The following is a 21,483-nucleotide window of genomic DNA, read 5'->3' on the forward strand; positions in this document are numbered from 1 at the left end:
GATGTAGATTCACCGTTGTATTGATTAACACGCAGTTTCATATTGTAATTAATCCTAATCATTGATTTGTGATCGGATGGTCAAATTTAAATCTCAACTTTATATAGTAAAAAGGGTAAATAGTGTCATACCCCCCTGCAAAATAGGCGAGTTTTGCGTTACCCCCCTGCAAAATATTTTTTTGAGATTACCCCCCTGCAATGTCAAGATTCCTTGCGTTACCCCCCTGGCTCAACAAGTGGGCATATGACATGGACGAATCTTGACGTGGCATGACACGTGGAAATTAATTTATTTTTTATTTATTTTTAATTGTCAACTCAGTAATTATTTATTTTTTAATTAAAAAAAATGAAAAAAACTTTTTTTTTTAAAGAAATTTTTTTTTACGGTAACTTTTTTTTTAAAGAAATCTTTTTTTTTTTTTAAAGAAACTTTTTTTTAAAGAAACTTTTTTTTTTCGTTCCGTTCATATGCAGCGATTGTTCTTCGTTTTCAATTTCAATTTGGGGGTTAGGGCAAAGCGATTGTTCTTGCGTTACTATGTGATTGCAGTTTTTTTTTTGGGTTACTCTATTATTATTAGTTATTATTATTATTATTATTATTAGTTTTTTGGTTACTATTATTATTATTAGTTTTTTTTTCATCTTCATTTTTTTTTGGTTACTCTATTATTAGTTATTATATATATATATAAGAATTTTTTTATATATATATAATAACAACTTTTAGTAAAAAAAAAAAAACTTTCTTTTAAGTAAGTTCATAAAAATATAACAACTTTTAAGTTTTTTTTTCATTTTTTTAATTAAAAACCCACATTAATTAATGAGTTGGCAATTAAAAATAAATAAAAAATAAATTAATTTCCATGTGTCATGCCACGTCAAGATTCTTCCATGTCATATGCCCACTTGTTGAGCCAGGGGGTAACGCAAATAATCTTGACATTGCAGGGGGGTAATCTCAAAAAAATATTTTGCAGGGGGTAACGCAAAACTCGCCTATTTTGCAGGGGGTATAACACTATTTACCCTAGTAAAAATTATCTCCGCCGTCAATTATAAATCGAACGGTCTAGATCTGTTACAGTGCCTACTGTTACTGCATGCATATAATTTGCTTCCCTCATGAACATGCCCTAGGCTCCAAAATATTGTCATGGTCAACCATGATTAAATAAGGGTCATTTACATACTCTTTGTCAAAGTTCAACTGTGGCTAGATTAAGCCACTCTGTTTAGGGTCTCTAAATATTTAAGATGACATTGATTAAACTTATCGCGAAATCAAACAAGCATAAAAGTGGTTCTTTTTTTCAAGTTATCGGATATTAAAATCAACTTTTTTTAATAATCTATAACAAAGAGATTCTAAAATATTAAAAAGAGTGACAAATAGTAATAGGTGACAGATTTGACTCTAGCGTATCCATAATCTTTGATTTAGAGAGTTCAAACTTTAGAGAGTTCAAACTTTGATTACCGGTCTCTTAATCAAGTGGTGAAAAAAAAATTAGGATTTCAAAATATGTAAAAATATGTAAAATGTGTATATACAAGAACTATATTTTTTTTTTAAGGTTCAAGGTTTTCATTGAACCCTCAAATGGGGCTCTTTCAAGTGAAGGACCTCAAACTCTATTGGAATGGCTTGTAGCAGTGCTCTTTTGACCCTTATTGAACCTCTAGGTGGTCTCCAAAATGGTCCAATTAATGGCCATTGGTAATCTCTGCTGCCACACAGATTCCAATCATCACAACAGTCTATAGTATTCTTTGAACGAAGAAAAATTTCATCAACATCTCCTAATGATCATAGTGATCATCCAATTTGGAAATAGCAGATTTGTTTTATGGAACACTGTCCATAGACATATTTATACGTGCATTAGATTGCAATCCATACCAACAAAATAAGGCACACGTGGTAGATACTTGAATTCTTTAACTATTTGGTTCAGTTGCACGCGAAAAATACTTTGAGCTTCAATCTATTAGCTCACATGTGAAAAAACATAATAAGTTCATGTTTCCATTTATTCACATTAACTTGAACCTTTGATTAATATAAGTTATTCATTATATTTGTGGGAATGAATTGAATTTGCAGCCAAGTACAATTGCACTTTAAGAAGCCAAAATAATGTAATGTATACAATAAATAAAACTATCTAATGTAATCATAAATGCATTGTAGTGTGCTTTTTTTCTCTTCTGGTATTGTATTAAACCATATACCATTGAGACACAGAACAAAAATATCACAGCAAAAAAATAAATAAATTGTTCTGCAAAAAATAAATAATTGGATGACACGTTTTATTTTATTTTTTGAATGAGATGACACATTTTATACTGCACGTGCTTTTATGATATCCAAGCTCATTTCACCAGCATCTGTTGCTTGCAACTCAACTTGAATGCCATCAAGTTCCCTCTTGAATCTGTCCTTGGTGCTAGCATATACCATCTTATGCCTCACCTTTGATACCTCAGGAGACCTAATTAATATGAGAAACAACAAGGTCAAGATTTTAAGTATAATATATGATGATAGCCAGGGCCGGTCCCGACAATTTGGAGGCCCGGCTCCGAATATTAAGAATAGAAGCCTTAATAAAAAAAATGCAAAAATTTTAGAAAGAATAATTTTTATTTAAATTGTAAATAACATTAATGACATAAAAAATTGTCATCTTTATAACTAACATACAAAATATTCATATTTTAATCAATCACAACAATACATTTTAACTACGTAAACGCAACACTTAACTTCTATAGCAGTTTTTTAAGTAAATTCATCGAAACAAATCTTCATATTGTATTTTTTTTTTTTTCACTTTATGTTTTTTCCGGAAGCTTAGCCATTTTAGTTGGACCTTTGAAACTATTTTTTAACAAAGACAGGTTAAAAAAAAATATTGAGTTCTTATTTTATTTTTGTAAATCAATTTTTTTCATATTTTTGCAGAGATCTACTACCATATAAATTTTTGTTGAGACCCCAATAAAATTGAGGCCCGGCTGCGTAGCACACCTGCACATGCTAATAGTCGGCCCTGATGATAGCAAAATAAACAGCTTTTTTCACAACTAAGTTTGGAGCTTACTTAACCAAGACATTAAACTCAAGTGGTTAATGAGCTCCCCTTAAGATGGATCGTTCGGGAGAATCCATTAGATTCAAATTGGTGCATCATAGGAAAGAGAAAATGCATGGAAGAAAGAAGTAAAAGGAATTAATAAAAAATTACCATGCAATGAAGACAATCTTGCTTTTCTGGCAGTTTTCAGCAGTGGTGAAATCAAAATCAAAGACAGCATAACGACACTCATCAGCAGGAAGAGATGCACTAAAGTCTTCATAGGTTTGTTCTGGACCTCCAAGTTTCTCCAATACCACTTCTTGGTTCTCAATCTTAAACACAATATAACGATAGTTTCTCTTTGCCTTTAATTCTAGAAACTTCAATTTACATTCATCATTAACAGCCATTCCAGATGATGCGTTAGCCTAAACACATTTTTCAAAATTAAAATAAAACAACCATGTAATTAAGCATTAGTTGTGACATTAAACAAGACCAAATATTCATGCCCATTTAGATCAAACTCTACAATTGTGCTAAAATTCTATATAAATAAATGAAATCTCAAAACAAGAAAAATATGAAATTAGATCCATCCAATTGTATTATAAACACACAAATAACACCATTTACGCCCGCTATATATAAAGAATTCGATGTTTCTGATTCGAATCAACAATGTTAAATAAAATGGAACTCAAATTTCATGTAATTTTTAATTACTCTATCTCACCTGCCATGTCTAGTGACATTGCAAAACATGATAATTGAAAAATAGTAATAAAACATGGCCTAAGAACACAAATATTCATTTTGTTTTATTCGGTGGAATCTGAATTCCACCGAGTAAAGAATGAAACTGGCATGATTTGTGTTGAAGAATGTCTTCTTAGCATTGTTGAAGATAATAAGGACACGGAGAACTTACCATGTTGTCGGAGATGATAGAGAAAGCCAACAGAAAGATGAGAAAGAAAACAATTGAGAAAGAAACAGAGAAATGAGAGAGACAAAGGAATAGATCCTTATTTTTGGGAGAGGGAATGAGAACTTAGAGACAAAAACGGAGAGCAAGAGAATTTGGAGGAAAGAAACAAAGGTGGAAATCACTTAAAACTTCAATAGGTTCCATATAGATTGCATGTGCATGAGCTAATTAGAAAATAATTTGCATAATTATTTTAGGCACTAATTTGCTTGCTTGTAGGAATCAATTTTATTTTTATTTCACCATGTAATTTATGATTTTTAATTAGCAAATTACATCTGCCCATTGTTTGTAATCCTTATTTTCTCTAGTCATGCTACTTGCTAATAGTACCACGTATACCAAATTATTATGTTTATAACAATAATATTCTTGCATGAATCATCTCTTTATTTGTTTATTCTTTGAGAGACTCGACAGCAAAAAAAACGTACAAGAACCAAGAAACAATAATCTTGAAACCCATAAGCCATAAGATTAAAAAAGCTTACAATTATATGAATATTGGCACCACCCATTGTCTTTGCAAAAAGTGAAAACTATATATTTCAACATTAAACTTTGATGTAAGAATACCAGTTCAGGCATTATAAGTTTATAAATATTTTATGATTCAATTATAGAGATTTTCTAATGATTTTTTAAAAGTTATAGCGATATTTTATTACTCTTCAACTTATAATACTCCCTTGAGTCCTATATATAAAGAACACTTTGAAGAAATAAAAATTGGTTCTTTTTATAAGAAACACTATTTAAATTTATTATTTATTAAATAGATAATCCCTTATATACCCTTATTAAAGGCATAAGTTATGGTGCATAAGCCTTCCTTATGCACACCATGCAAAAATACCCCAGATTGCTTAGTGCCCCCCCAGTTTGCTTAATGCACCCCCCCAGTTTATTTAGCGCACCCCCCAGATTGCTTATCGCCCCCCTTGTTACTCAGCGCGCCCCCAAATTGCTTTGCGCGCCCCCCAAATTGTTTTGCACGCCGCCCCCCCCCCCCCCCCCCCCCCATTGCTAAGCGCGCCCCCCACCCCCAACATAAATAACACACAAAACCATTCCACAAGCAGAATGGTTTTGGATTACAACCCTCTAAAATCATTCGACAGTAAAAATGGTTTTGACATTATAAGTACATCTAATGTGAAATCATTTCACAACAAAAATGGTTTGGGGGGCGCACGAGAAAATTTGGGGGGTGCGAGAGAAAAAATTGGGGGCGCGTGAGAAAATTTAGGGGGTACGCTAAGTATATGGGGGGCGCTAAGCAATTTGGGGGTGTGTTAAGCAATTTTCATTATTTATGCATGGTGCATAAGGAAAAAGCTTATGCACCATAACCACCCCCCTTATTAAATTGTATAAAATGCAACTAATTTCAATGTTATGCATTAATTACACGAACACATTCCCAATGTTAGTTTTGAAATAACACATATATTTTAGAATTTTTAATTAAAAAAATAAGCTTCCTTAGTATATGTGTTTTTCTCAATGTATTCCTTATATATAGTATCATATGGGTAAACATGTGGCTAGTGAACGTGAATACAAGTAATTTATCCAACAAATGTGGTCAATGGTCAATTGGTCATAGAGTAAATCCTCTCCGGTAAACATTTTCTCATGCAAAATCCTGTCTTTTTATTGAGTAAGAAAAAATGTAAAACAATAAAGTGTGAATGGTGGGGATGTTCGCTGCTTTGTCTCCGATGAATGTAACAATTTATAAGGATCTGTCTCCAGTGAATGTAACAATTGAGAGATCTGCTCTCAGAGTTAACCATACATATAGAGGTCCTTATACAAGTATTTTTTCCAACTACGGATACGAAGATAGGTATTTTAGTATCCTTATATATACCCTACCCATTTTCATCCATATACATTCATAATATTGTGAAGAAACATATCTCTCAAAAATCATTACAAACTAATATAACATTTTTAGCATTTAAGTAATCAAAGAAAAGTCCACTAAAGTAGCTCAGTTGGTAGTAATTACTAGAGACATTATTGAAGGGTCGGGGTTTGAATCTCATATTCTCCACAATTATAGTGAATCTAGCTACTAGGCTAATGGACCCAAAAAATTAACCACAAAGAAAAATGCAAAAAAATAAAATAAATAAATAAATAAAACAATTTTATAACAGAAAAAAGTATTTAAAACAAAGTTATGAAATTATTTTTTGTCAAAAAAGTTACTAAGTTATTTAAAACAGACAATTGCATCCCTTCTCAGCACTGGATTTTCATTTCAGCTTCCACCGGCCACCGCTCCTACAAAAATGGAACAAGCAATTGTCAGACATAGTTGTGTTTACCACCCTTCAGATCTACTTGATCCTTACAACGAAATATATATGATCAATTGAAACTAATGGCCACAGGCACTTAATTAAATATGAGAATCACGATTTCATCACTCAGAACTCAGAATTGAAGACCTTAGAGACATTTGTTAGCAACTTGTAATTATTTCATTTGACCAGTTTCTGATATAAAATTTGTAGCCCATTATCTAATAGTAGATTATAGTAGACAAACTAAAACATTACTCAAAAGTCAAAACTTCAACGACTCCCGATGGTGTCTGTCCGAAGTAGAATCTCACTCCACCTTGTCCTAAAAATAAAGGGAACAAATCCAAATATCTCGAAATTTCAACTCAAAATTGTTTCCCTTTGTTTTTCTCGAAGCGACACCGATAAGGTCACCGTCTCAATTCATATGACGGCATCAATCGTTGTTGGTATTCCAAGTAAGTTTTAAACCAGTCCACTTATGTGTGTATCTATTAAGGTGGTCCATGTAGAACCTGCCTCGAACATGTGTCCAGAGTTCAAACATTTAACAATCATGGACTAGGTCCCGAGTTATAATTATAGCTACATCGTACTACACTTCTTTGGTACGGAGTTTAAAACATAGTTACCAAGTATGCAATAATACTCTTTGGAATAGGTATAGGTACAGTACAGGAATGCAGTACAAATACTTGGTTAGATACATAGGAAGTTGGGGATATACTCTGTGGTGAGCTTTAAAATATTAATTGGAATGTTTTTTTTTTATATTATAAGGAGGGCCTAAGCCCAAGGAATGTTTTGAATATAAATTAAACATTTTAATCCTTTTTCCTTCCCATCCCAACTATCAAAGAGACTGCAAACTGCAAAATAATTTGACTGAAGTGGTCTGAAATCCAAATAATAGATTATAATACCTTGGAAATGACCATGTCCTGGGCAGTTAAAGCTGAAGTGCCCATGTAAATTACAGAATAAGCACCTAGCAAGCCTTCCTCCACCTGCAACACAAATGAACAATTTTCAATCGTTAGATAACAGAACTAACTGAAGCCTGTTACCGTTGCAGATTTATGAAGTTTACATTGTAGCAACAAACAAACTTACATATGGTAGAATTGATTTTATAAAAAGAAAAAATCTGAGAATTGATTTAAGCAAGGTACATGAATTGTTTATGAGAAACTGAACAGATTATGTTATGAGTTTTGTGAGTTGGGACTTGGGACAATACAACAGAAGCCCATGACTTGTAACAAACCACAAAAACATTTCATTGTCATAAGGTCCTATCCAATCATAGGCAGAAATGTAAACAAGTAGTACACAAAGTATAGAGATGAATTGATGCTTGTAAACGAAAAGCTTCAACGTAAAGCAGTTATCAATTCAGGATGGTGGTGCATGGCTGCTGTCATAAATAATGCTACAGCACAATAGCAGGATGATTTGCTTCGGAAAAAGAAAAAAAAAAACAATAGCAGGATGACCGCTCTTCTGAAATTTTTTATACATATAATATAAATAATAACACCTAAAATATATATAAATGCAGAAAAATTTTATCTAATACTAAAAATTCATGAAGTATTCATCAAAAACAATAAAAACTCACAGACCGTAAGGAAAACATAGAAAAAAATACCAATTTATGCATCTGAAGCTTGTGATTGGATCTGAAGCTTATCACAGACCTTAAGGAAAAGCGAGGAAAACAAACAAAACTAGTTTATGCATCTGAGGCTTAAAGTAACTATAGCTTAAAATTCATTAGCAGCCGTTGCAGCCACAAACAGCTACAATTTTGGCCGCTATATACAAGCACTTAGCCTCTAGAGAAAACCGTTCCACTAGAGACTTTCAACAGGGGCCACAAACAGCTCTGATATGCTATGGACTATATAGATATAAAGAATCATCAACAATTTAGACATATATGATGACTGGAAACTGGAAAGAAATTTTTCCTACATCAATGAAAGTGTAAAAGTATATCTCGATGTTAGGAGAGAATATGGTAGATTAGTATATTGCAATATTTTCTTTGAAAACAGTGCATTCCAATACGCATGCACACATGCATCTCTTATTCTATATATTGTATATGATTTATTTTTTTGGCGTAAACCGGGTGTCCTCTAGGCACAAGACTAAATTCAATAGAAATTCAGTGCAAGATTATTTGTAGAAAAAATGTAGGAGAATCAGATGAGATCTGTTTTTATTCTCCCTGGTATTATTTCATCTTAATAAGTCCTATTTGATTTGATTTGCATTTATTTCAGACCATTTGTAGTCTTGAATAATGAGACAACACTATTTGTATTTTCTCCTATATAAACAGTCCAATACTGCAGTAATAAAGCATGAAAGAATTTTTTCCCTACAAAAGAACTTGGCAAGATCACCTTCACCTCTTTCATACAAATCAAGAACAGAACAAGTAGATTATGAGTAACATAAAATATTAAAATGTATATTCCCTATCCACAACAAATCCAAAAAAGGCATGGCTAAAAATCTTAGTTAATGGTGCAAAATAAATAAATTTTATTTTTCAGATATGATCTCATCGGTTACTATTACTAACAATATAAAGTAACAATAAATTAAGGCAAGCATACAGACTCATGAGTCATAACTTGGTTGCTGCTATATAAATTAGAATGAAAAATGGTAAAATCAACAATTTTCACGCAACATATGGATTTATATTTTTCTCACATTAAAAAATATATATATTATATGAAACTTGAGAGAAAAAATCATAAAATATTTAGCGCACCTGCTATATATACTGAGCATTTTCCAAGTGAGTGCCCGATTTCCCCGCAAAAGAAGCAAATTTCCTCATCCTTGGAGAGAGATTTAAGCTTTCGGCATTGTTTAATTGAGTGATTGGGCTCTCGGCATGCCCAACATATCTGCAAAAGCCAAATTTCCCCCTTTATGTACTACAACGGGATAATACTAATTTTCTAATTGAATAAACTTCAAACCTGGGTGGGATCATTCTTTGTGAACTGTTTTTTATTATTCTAAGCTATACTAAAGCAACACAAAATACAAATACTTAAACTAAATCCATGAATCGTATAACGTACCCCAGAATTGGTTTTTTCCTCCCCTCTACTTCTGAGTTCATACTTCCTTTTCACTTGCATCTTATCCTTATTTATCTCATCCATGACACTTATCTTCTTCAACCTTTTTCTCTCATCTTTTGCTATCTTATGCATCTTCATTAGCTCCAAGTCCTTCTCTTGCCTTATTTTTCTCTCATCCTTTTGCTCTACTAAGTTTGCAGGTTGATTGTTCAATCGGATTGTTGGGTCCACCGGAGACAATTCCCTATCAACCACAGACATCTGAACCGCAGTTTCAGCCGGTTCAACATTGTCCTCATTGGATTGTGCCCCCTCTTGCACACTCTTTTGCCTCTTCCTCCTATCTATTTCGTTTACTTGCTCCGAATCATGACTGAGTACATTCTCCACAACCACCACCTCACCCATTTTCCCTGTTTCACTTTTTGATTTTCTCCTCCTCTTCTTAGCTGATTGAGTTTTCCCAAATTCTGCATATACTTCACTTTTTCCCCCTTCTTTTTTATTTTCAAACTCTGTAGTAACCGTCGCGTCTAACGAGGGTTTGGGTTCATTTGATTCTTCCCCATTGATCACACTCTTCTTTTTCTTCTTCTTCTTCTTAATCTCACCTGTTTGAGTTTTCACAAATTCTGCATATACTTCACTTTTTCCCCCTTCTTTTTTATTTTCAAACTCTGTAGTAACCGTCGCGTCTAACGAGGGTTTGGGTTCATTTGATTCTTCCCCATTGATCACACTCTTCTTTTTCTTCTTCTTCTTCTTAATCTCACCTGTTTGAGTTTTTACAAATTCTGCATATACTTCACTTTTTTCCACTTCTTTTTTATTTTCAAACTCTGTAGAAACCGTCGCGTCAAACGAGGATTTGGGTTCATTTGATTCTTCCCCATTGATCACACTCTTCTTTTTCTTCTTCTTCTTCTTAATCTCACCTGTTTGAGTTTTCGCAAATTCTGCATATACTTCACTTTTTTCCACTTCTTTTTTATTTTCAAACTCTGTAGAAACCGTCACGTCTAACGAGGATTTGGGTTCATTTGATTCTTCCCCATTGATCGCACTCTTCTTCTTTTTGTTCTTCTTCTTAATATCACCTGTTTGAGTATTCGCAAATTCTGCACATGCTTCTTCATTTGATTTGAATTCTGAGATTGGTGTAACTACTAAAGGTTCAGAGTTTACCTGAGACGCTTCTCTATCGAGTACAGATATCTGAACCGAAGTTTCAGCCGGTTCAACACTGTGCTCATTGTTTGGTTGATTGTTCAATCGCATTGTTGGGTCCACCAAAGAGACTTCTCTATCAACCACAGATATCTGAACCGCGGTTTTAGCCGGTTCAGCATTGTGTTCTTTGGATTGGTCCCCTGTACTTTTGAGTTCATACTTACTTTCCGCTTGCATCTTATTGCTCTCATCGCTAACTCTTTTCTTCGTCAACCTTTTTCTCTCTTCCTTTGCTATCTTACGCATCTTCATTAGCTCCAAGTGCTTCTCTTGCCTTATTTTTCTCTTTTCCTTTGCTATCTTCGTTATCTCTAAGTGCTTCTCTTGCCTTTTTTTCCTCTCATCTTTTGCTATTATACTTTGCATCTTCATTAGCTCCAAGTGCTTCTCTTGCCTTGTTTTTCTCACATCCTTTTGCTCTACTAAATTTGCAGGTTGATTGTTCAATCGGATTGTTGGGTCCACCGAAGACAATTCTCTATCAACCACAGATATCTGAACCGCAATTTCAGCCGGTTCAACATTGTCCTCATTGGATTGTGCCCCATCTTGCACACTCTTTTGCCTCTTCCTCCTATCTATTTCGTTTACTTGTTCCGAATCATGATTGAGTACATTCTCCAAAACCACCACCTCACTCATTTTCCCTGTTTCACTTTTTGATTTTCTCTTCCCCTTCTCACCTGTTTGAGTTTTCGCAAATTCAGCATATACTTCACTTTTTTCCACTTCTTTTTTATTTTCAAACTCTGTAGAACCCATAGACTCTAACGAGGGTTTGGGTTCATTTGATTCTTCCCCATTGATCACACTCTTCTTCTTTTTCTTTTTCTTCTTAATCTCACCTGTTTGAGTTTTCGCAAATTCTGCATATACTTCACTTTTTTCCACTTCTTTTTTAATTTCAAACTCAGTAGAAAGTGTCACGTCTAACGAGGGTTTGGGTTCATTTGATTCTTCCCCATTGATCACACTCTTCTTATTTTTCTTCTTTTTCTTCTTAATCTCACCTGTTTGAGTTCTCGCAAATTCTGCATGTGCTTCTTCGTTTGATTTGAATTCTGAGATTGGTGTAACAACTAAGGATTCAGAGTTTACCTGAGACACTTCTCTATCAACCACAGATACCTGAATCGCAGTTTCAGCCGGTTCAACATTGTGCTCATTGTTTGCTTGATTGTTCAATCGGATTGTTGAATCCACCGAAGACAGTTCTCTATCAACCACAGATATTGGAACAGCAGTTTCAGCAGGTTCAACATTGTGCTCATTGGATTGTCCCCCATCTTGCACACTATTTTGCCTCTTCCTCCTATCTATTTCATTTACTTGTTCCGAATCATGATTGAGTAAATTCTCCACAACCACCACCTCACCCATTTTCCCTGTTTCACTTTTTGATTTTCTCTTCCTCTTCTCACTTGTTTGAGTTTTCGCAAATTCAGCATATACTTCACTTTTTTCCACTTCTTTTTTATTTTCAAACTCTGTAGGACCCAACGCGTCTAACGAGGGTTTGGGATCATTTGATTCTTCCCCGTTAATCACATTTTTCTTTTTCTTCTTCTTCTTCTTAATCTCAGCCGTTTGAGTATTCGCAAATTCTTCACATGCTTTTTCATTTGATTTGAATTCTGAGATTGGTGTAACTACTAAGGGATCAGATGATACCTGAGATTGAGGGTGTTCAATCGATTGTGGCAAAGTTTCATTGTTTTTCTTCTTCTTCTTCTTCTTCTTCTTCTTACTACCGTTTTCGTGATTCTGTTCCGGTGTAGCAAATGCTTCGGGTTTCTCCTCTGTGAGCATTTTGTTATCGGCGATGAATTGAGAAATGCAAAGATGGTGAATTTAACCGATGCGGCGATGGTACAAATTAGGGTTTATCGATTCTTTTCACTACTACTACTATGAAGTGTTTTTTAATTTTTAAATGTTATTTTATATTTTATTATATTATTATTTATTTATTCTTTTTTTTTTCAAGATTTATTTATTCATCTATCAAAATTCGAAAGTAAAAAAAAACTTGTTTTTCGAGAGGTCATTTGGTTGAGAATGTTTTTCTTCAACCCAGAGATACTCGATTTGAGACCCGAAACCAAGAAAGTAAAAAAATGATTGTAATAAAAAATAAAAAATATTGCAATAAGTAAATAAGTTTTTTTTACTAACATAAATAAGCATTTTAAATTTATATTTTATTGTCTTAGATGAAGCACTAATGCCCTGAAATTAAACTCACATATAATTGTGATATCCCAAGTTCAAACCTGAGTCACGACGTCTGGCCTAACAATTTTGACATTTTTGTCGGTTGAGCTAGAACTTATGAAATTTTGAACAAATATAATTGGGGTTGAAATAAATGAAAAAGTTATTTGAATAGGTTTTGCATAATATAAGGATATTTACACTTTATTATATTTTTTGTGAAAGAAATATTTGCGCGAATATTTTAACAAAATTGAGAGTGAGTTTAAATTCAAAAAATTCAGGGAGTGTTGTTCCTAGTTTTTAAATATTTATTCCCCAGAAAGTTGTCCCTGGGAATAATTTTTTATACCATGAAACAAACGCCCGATTTTTTTTTTATAATCTATTAAAACTGGACTCTATTATTTAAGAGAAAAACAAATTTATGCTGATATCATAAACATCTAGATATTATTCTAATCATAAATGTATAAGTGAGATTTTGAAAGTTAAACTATAGTTGTTTATTTATGAAACACAAACCCTTGCCAAATCCAAAGTATTGAAAAATAATGAGACAAAACTCAACCTTATAAATCAAATTAAAGGAGATAGGAAACACTAGTTAAGTAGGCCCAAAATAATAGTTACATTTAGTTTCCTTTTGAAAGTACAGTAAGGATTAATGAAAATCATAAGCAAGGAAAGATAATTTAGTCTGCATGTCAATTCTACAAAATTTCAGGCCACCCAGGACTTGCAGAAAAAATTGCATTTAATTTCAATCTAATTGAGATTCAGCAGATTGCAATGCATGGCAGGGTCCTAGTGTAGGCTTAGAGGTACTAGAAGAACAAAGAAGAAAATGGATAATGGAAAACAATATCCACACACAACACATTAAGAGGTAACTATCTAAGTGTATGTTTGGATTGTAGTGAGTTTGACAAAATCATGGTATGTCACCAAGAATTGGCAAAAGCTACATTATAGAGTTTCAACAAAATCACGATGCCACTGTGATTTATTCAAATTCATCATAAATCCAAACATGCACCTAATAGAAGTTCACGATTTTAGGACCTTTCTTCACTTTTACATTGTCATCTTTGGACTTGTTCTTGTCATCACTTTTTACTTCTTCTGTTGTGAAGTCGTCGTCCATATCATCTCCACTAACAAATTTGGTAACCTGGCCTGCAGGCCTCTCATTGGTTCTAAGTACTGAAAGAAAGAACGGAGTTATCAATCATATTATATATAATACAAGCACCCTTCTACCAGATGACTACTTGGTAATCAAAATATCAAATAGATAAGAAGAAACCACTACTGAATGCAATTAAATTGGCAATATATGGAAAGAGATCAGGCTGAGGCAAGAAAGTCCACGGATAAGTTGCAAGAAGTTACATAAGTACATACTTCACACTAAATATTTGAGTTCATTTTGATTAAAAAAAGAATTCAACTCGTGTTTGGAAAGGGTCCAAACATTTAACAGTCGTTCAAATCACACCCCTATGTTATAACAACATCTGTTTATGGGTGAAATCTCAAACAAGAATTGAGACAAAGATGTTGATCCCTTTGAATAAGAACAATGACCACTGCCCAGTTAAATAAATTCTATATAATAAAGTAAGATCAATTAAATTGAGAAGGATGGATAATCCACGCCCTCGTGATTATCAAGTTTCAAGCATATAATAACAACTGGAAAACATTCCCCCTGCCCTGACAGCATATATTTAAAAGGTAGATAGATTTTAACAATTCTAACATCCAATCACAAACAACCTATCAATATACCACACCACCAACAAACTTGCTAATCTCAAACTTCTATACTATGAAGAACCCTTATTCAGCTAGACTGGCCACTTAATGATATCAAATGACTCATGTCATTGAAACAAAATAAAGGACTTCAGAGGAAAACTATCACTACTTTTGGAGCTGCATGGTTGACAATTTGAGATTCAAATTGCGAATCGAATACCTGTATTCTGAATCATAAATTGAATCTAATTGTGAATCATAAGACACATAACCAATAAAAATATGATATTTTTAAGTAAAACACATGACATAACAAAGGTATAAGCTAATATACCATATAGAAACCTCAAAATAATTGAACATTCAATTCAAGTCATAAACCAAATGACAAAAGATAAGTTATTGATTATACAAAGTTGACGAAAGAAGAGTTGTTGGTTGCATTAAAATGAGTTGGAAATTGGAATTCATCATACAGATACAAGGACTCGTACTGATTGGGTTCAGTTTTATATCAAATTGAGATATGACTCATGTATCTTCGTAAGATACATTACAGATAATACCCATATGGCCATATGTGCAACTTTTCTCAATTATCCTAAGGATGTAGCAAAGGACTAAAAACAGTACACCTCCACTACCAGCGGTTAGACATTATGATCAGATATCAATGACTACGTTTGTAAAGAAGATCTAACCATAGCTTGTCGATAGCACAGCAAAACGGAACTGGTATTAACCATTACTTATTTAGAGAAGCAAACAAATGAAACAGAAACATAGACGCCAAACATATTTAACAAAAATACAGCACTTGACATCAAAACCACAAATATAAAAGTAGAAAATCCATTCAGATTCATCTGAAGAAAAAACTTACAGTTATGAACAGGCCCTTTAGCACGACCACCACCAAATCCATTTTGCCCTTTGTCAGGACAGTCCTTCGCCAAATGTGTCACACCACCACATAGTTTACAACAACCACCCTATCATAAACAACAACTTCTGTCAATTGAACTGAAGTGACATACTTATACCATTGAAATAAAAGGGTGTACTTTCAAGTAAATGATAAGATGACAATTACCAAAATACTTGCCCTTATTGGATCAACATCTTAATTGAATGCTTAACTAGTGCTTATTTTATAAGTGCTTATGTATAAACTATTTTTATAACAAAAGATAAAATTAAATCAAACTGTTTTCATTCAAGTTATAGTCAGTTTCACAAGCTATCCTGATTCCTGGAGAACTTATAGACATGATATAAGCTATTTCCAAAAACTCTCATAAGTACTTAAAATAGTATATTTTCACTCTAGAATTTATTCTAACTTGAAACTAGGATTTACAGCTTTCTGACTCCAAAAACATGAACTTTGCACTCAAATTTCTTGCTTAAGTCAATCCGGTGTGAATGAATTGAAACATATATCACTTTACATCAACTAAATTTTAACTAAAATCAATTGTACAAAATCAATTCATTCAACATCAATTTTTGTCACCGCAGAACCAAACACACACATATGGTATATAATTTGAAATAAACCAATGCAAATATACCGAATGTGATATAATATACCTTTGGATAAATTCCATGAGTATTTTTAGGGCAATTTTTACTCAAATGTCCTTGTTGATTACAAACAAAACATTCAGCAAACATTGTTCCACCTTCTTGAAGAGGAAGAGGACAATTAGCAAGAGAATGATCATTATCACCACAATTATAACAATTCTTAACATCTTTAGAACCATCAGGACAATTCTGAGCTCTATGACCTCGCCGTCTACACCGCAAACATATCTTATTCTTTTCCCATTCAGCTTTTTGAGTACAAAACTTTGCAATATGATCTAATCCCTTGCAAATGAAACAACTGTCACCGGGTTTCATACCGGGAACTCGAAGGGGACGTTTTCCGGAGGGTTTGGTTTTTGAATCGGGTTTTTTGCGTTTGAATTTGTTCTTCTTTTTCTTTGATGGGTCTTTTGGTGGAGTGGGTTCTACTTTGGGGAAGTTTTCAGGGTGTTCTTCTTTGAATCGTTTTCGAGCGAGTCGTTGTTTTTGGCTCACCATTTTTGTGGATTGGTTGCTGAGATTGGTTTCCGAAGGGTTGCTTGTGGCTGCGCGGCGGTGCTGAGACGAAACAAATCGAAAGGGTTTATGTTATGTTATTTTTTTTTTTTGAAGCAAGGTTTATGTTATTATTACAAGTTTTTTTCCTTTTATTTTAGTTTATTTATGTGATAAAAATTTAATCTCTGAACAAAAATTAATCTCTTTTTTTTTTATAATGATCAAAATTTAATCTCTTATAATTTATAAAAAAAAATAAAAAAATCTCTTGTAAAATGGTTGGATTTTGGTTAAAAAATAAGGTTCAAATTGACGAAATTTACATAGGTTCAATTCGATTTTCACTTGTGGGTGAGTTTTTGTTTTTCTTAGTTGTATTGGGTGTGTGTGAGTGTGTATTGTTTGTTTTGGACTTTCAGAGTAAAATAAATATATTGATTGAGTTTATCATCTATTCAGTAAGTGAAATATTCGTGGTTTGAACCTCAACTTTTGCATAATATAGGTAATGTTTCTACCAACTTAATTAAACTTCTAAATAATTTTTGTTTGATGTAGTTTGTCAGTTTCATTGATTTTTTTCTAAATCGACTACACCTCTAAATATCTTCAATTAGGAGTGAAAATAGGTCATGTCAACCGATAAGGTCTACAACCTAGTCTTCGTCAAATCTAAGTTAGGTCATAATTTCTTTTATAAAAAAAGGTTAATATTTTTTATAAAAAAATACATTAGATGACATTTATTTTATTTATTTGTAACACTTTAGTCATTTATCTTTATTTTTTCCAGTTTAAGTCCTTTATCTTTTCTACCGAGCACATACAAGTCTTTTTTTAAAAAATATTGAAAACCTGCAAAATAGGATTATTTTATTTTAAAAAAAAATCATATGTAAATCAAGTCATTGGGCTCAAGCGGTTAACGAGCTTCACCAAAAAGGATGGATTTCGGGAGAACCCGGGTTCGATTCCTGGGTGGAACAATTTCTTGATCAAACTTTACTTACATTGCGGCCGAACTCTAAATTACTAGGGCCCCTTTCCTATAAACAAAAAAAAAATCATATGTTAATCATCATCTTCGTATGTTCACCATCTTCATCCTTAATCCAAAATCAATTTCTTCTCAAATACTTAATTTGGTTAGCTACCACGTGGAGCATATGGCGTGCCCGAAACAACACCATGTGTAAAGGAGTTGTTGCTAAAGTGTCCCTATTAGTAGATCAAATTATTTTTATTTTTTGGTTCTGGTTTATAGGGCGTATAGGAAACACTTCTACTTGTATTTTTTTCTGATTGGTGTAATGATCCATTAGCGTGTATCCATACTATATAATGGAGTCATTTCGAATTAGAGTTGAGTACACCCCGTACTCCTTATAATTCAATCTTTTGTTTATAATTTTTTTTTTTTTCAAACTCAAAAATTAAAAACCCCCCAAATCGCATCGTCATTATCGTTGAAATATAGATTAATTCTTCTAAATATTTTATTTGAAATCTATTTAAGAGATTGACATCTCCCAACATGTATATGTGTGCGTGAGAGACGATCCGTCTTAAATACTCGTTTAGTTCTACGTTGATAACTCGTAAATTTAAATTTGCAATGGTTAAATTAAACTTTATTAATGTTTGGTTTTTATATTTACAATGTTTTGTTTCTACACACACAAAAACTTCTGCCTCACTAAATAATACATTGAAAAGTTTAATCTAAAATACCTAAACAACATCAATTCCTAAAAATCATAATCTCTTCCAAGTCTTTTTTAGCGGATACATAGATATTTGATACATGAGCCAAATCTTTTAAGTCTCACGTTTGTAATATGTTACAAAAAAATCTGATCGGTTACTTTTTTTATTAATTTCTTCCAACATACGTGTCTTTTTTGTTAAAATACCCACCACGATGGAAGTAAACATTACTAGCTAAGAAAGAACGAAGGCTAACTAAAAGAGTATCAGTGCAACAAGTTATAATGTAGAAAACTTATTTATTACCTACAAAATTTAAATTAGATATTTGCCACTTAAAAAACTTAGCTATCTATTATAAATGTGACATTTAAAAATTCCTAAATGCATTTGACATAGATGAATATAATGATAAGTTAATAAGTTATGTCAATTAGTTCTTGATGAGAGAGTGCACCTACATTCACATATTCATTTATCAGTCCTTACTTCACTTTCACATGTAACCTAGCAAGAATAATTATTAAAATATCAATCTTAATACAACAGTGTAGGCTTAATTAAGCAACGATTGTTAGCATAAAGAAAAATCATAAAGCACACCAATTCCTCATATATAATGATTAGTTTTTTAGTTGGGCAATGGATCCATAAAGAAAAAGAGTGAAAGGAGATGATAACTTTGTCATGAAGGGTTTTGTGATCAATACCTCTGCTCTTAATATCGCTATTGGAGTATGACTTCTTTGCTTCTATACTTGTCCAATGAAGAAGGACCATTGTCCTACATGTTTTATGAGTTTCTTACTTAATGGGTTCCACCATCAATCTCTTTAGCTGGAGTGAAAGAAAAGCTTGCACTCCAGGGTGGAATGTTGAGCGTGATGTTTTCTCTCTAGGTCTCCCATGTATTTTTTAGACCTCCAAATATTCCAATTTTGTCCTTGCTAAAAACTTCGGTTCGTAGCAACCGAAATTTTTATTGAAGGACAAAAAAATAAAATTCAGAGTAAGAAAAAAACTATGGAAGCCTAAAGAGAAAACATCGTTGCCTGCACTAACTGCCATTTTGATGGACTATAATCCAAGGAAACAGGGACATTGTTATAAAGTATGTGTCCATTATCCATACATATATGTTTCATTTTAGGGACCGCTCGGCTTAATAGTACTTGCTTGCGTAGCATGTTAATCCAAAATTTAAGCTTGGGGATACCAGAAAACATGAAAATACAATTTGGTCCGACACATCTATACTTTTTATTTATTTTTTAAATCAATATATCAAATTTTCACTAAAATTAATGTCTCAGCATAATTAATAAGATCAATTTGTCCATGAATTCTATCTCAACCGACAAAATGCCGAAATGATTAGGCCGGGCGTCCTGATCCGAATTTTAGACAAAAAAAACCAATTTAAGAAATTGATCTCTTTTTTAAAAAAAAAATGTATATGCACTAGCCAAAGTTGAAAACTAAAATTTTACGTTACTATCTTTTTTTTTAAAAAAAATTTACGTTACTAAACTTATTTTTTTGAAGCATTACGTTACTAAACTTGATATTAGATAAATTGACTTTTTTTTTTTTTGCTTAAGTGCCTTCCTATTAGGTGGAGTTTGAACGTGATAGAAAAAATCCATTACTCCATTACTTTAATACTTTGGTTTGGCAAATAGCAAATATGCAAAGAAATAGTCTTCACTTAATGTGGTTAGTTATTTTTTTTAAAGATAAATATATGGATATTATATTAAGTTTTGGTAAAAAGAAGAAAAATAAATGTGGTGATATTGTTGTAAATTGAAAGTGAAATGCATGAATATTATTATGTGTTAATATTTTTTTTATACTTCTTTTAAAAATATTTAGGAATAATTAGAAAAAAAAAATTTAAAAAATATTATCCATGAATATCTGTTAATATTCGTGGATACCTCAAATTCCGCGGATTACCCGCTTAGTGATACCCACACGGATATGGAGCGGATACATATATCATATTTATCTAATGGAGTGGACATGTATATCATACTATCTGCTCCCATGAATATCCATTGAAATCCCTAGTTTTGGGTTATAAGTAGAGAAGTTAAAAGGCAAATTTTGTTTTGGTGAAATGGTCTGATGTCTTGCTTTTAAAGTGTATTGAGAGTTCACACAAAGCTCAAAACAAACAATACTTTAAAAACGCATCGTTGCGGAATTGAGGTTGAAACATTGACGCCGTATGCGAAGATCAAACTCACGAGCTTCCTTATCCTCAACTAAGGAGCATATGTTCTGATACACCTAAAAAATCTCACATCATTTGAAAATCGAGGCCAAACTTATATACAACATCCACATTCCTCAATTCACCAAGATATTTTTTTCAATGACAAATCCGTGAGATTCACGTAACATCCAAACACATACAATATCTCGACAACACACTGCTATAAACTTGATGTCGAAATATAAACAATAACAAAAGACGATAATTTAATCCATCAATGTTAAAAGTATTGGCTTATTTTTTTCTTTATAAGCATATTTTTGACAATGATCTAACAAGAAATGCTGAATTAAATTGAATTAACTAGAAATGCTGTAAATAGATCCAACCACCACATGAAAGCACAGTCATGCTTTTGCTAGAAGCCTTAATAGAAGAAGTGCAGCTTTGATCACATGAAATGATCCATCCTACAGTCACGTGCAGTTAGCTTTTCACGTGCCGCATGGTCCAAAGGCAAAACAAACCCCACTTGTGTTGGGCCCTAAATCTAACTCCTAAGTCCTAACGCATTAACGGCCGAAACATTACAAAGTCATCATAACCGTCCACGTGTGCACGTAATAATACCAAGAACAACTAGGCAACACCACACAGGATCACAATACCTTATCAAATTCAAAACTTCCATTCACTTTTCAAAATTCCCACTTAAATCTAACGGCACCGCTAACTTAGCC

General features: G+C 32.8%; 2 protein-coding genes across 2 annotated transcripts; both read right to left on the bottom strand.

Annotated features, from left to right (window-relative positions):
* Nucleotides 1–2,355: 2,355 nt before the first annotated feature.
* On the bottom strand, nucleotides 2,356–16,919 carry LOC123911604 (ATP-dependent RNA helicase glh-2-like). Its single transcript, XM_045963063.1, has 4 exons — nucleotides 16,318–16,919; nucleotides 15,618–15,716; nucleotides 3,263–3,522; nucleotides 2,356–2,506 (listed from the first exon to the last, which is right to left on the bottom strand). The coding sequence occupies exons 1-4, from the start codon at nucleotides 16,813–16,815 to the stop codon at nucleotides 2,356–2,358; spliced, it is 1,008 nt and encodes a 335-aa protein (XP_045819019.1). The 5' UTR covers nucleotides 16,816–16,919.
* LOC123911596 (titin homolog) lies at nucleotides 6,024–12,661 on the bottom strand. The gene is made up of 5 exons (XM_045963057.1): nucleotides 9,693–12,661; nucleotides 9,514–9,629; nucleotides 9,195–9,333; nucleotides 7,327–7,410; nucleotides 6,024–6,380 (listed from the first exon to the last, which is right to left on the bottom strand). Exons 1-5 carry the CDS (start codon nucleotides 12,553–12,555, stop codon nucleotides 6,358–6,360), a joined length of 3,225 nt encoding a protein of 1,074 aa, XP_045819013.1. The 5' UTR covers nucleotides 12,556–12,661; the 3' UTR covers nucleotides 6,024–6,357.
* Nucleotides 16,920–21,483: the final 4,564 nt, after the last annotated feature.

The sequence above is a fragment of the Trifolium pratense genome, linkage group LG1, assembly GCF_020283565.1.
Source record: "Trifolium pratense cultivar HEN17-A07 linkage group LG1, ARS_RC_1.1, whole genome shotgun sequence".
NCBI classification, from domain to species: Eukaryota; Viridiplantae; Streptophyta; class Magnoliopsida; order Fabales; family Fabaceae; genus Trifolium; species Trifolium pratense.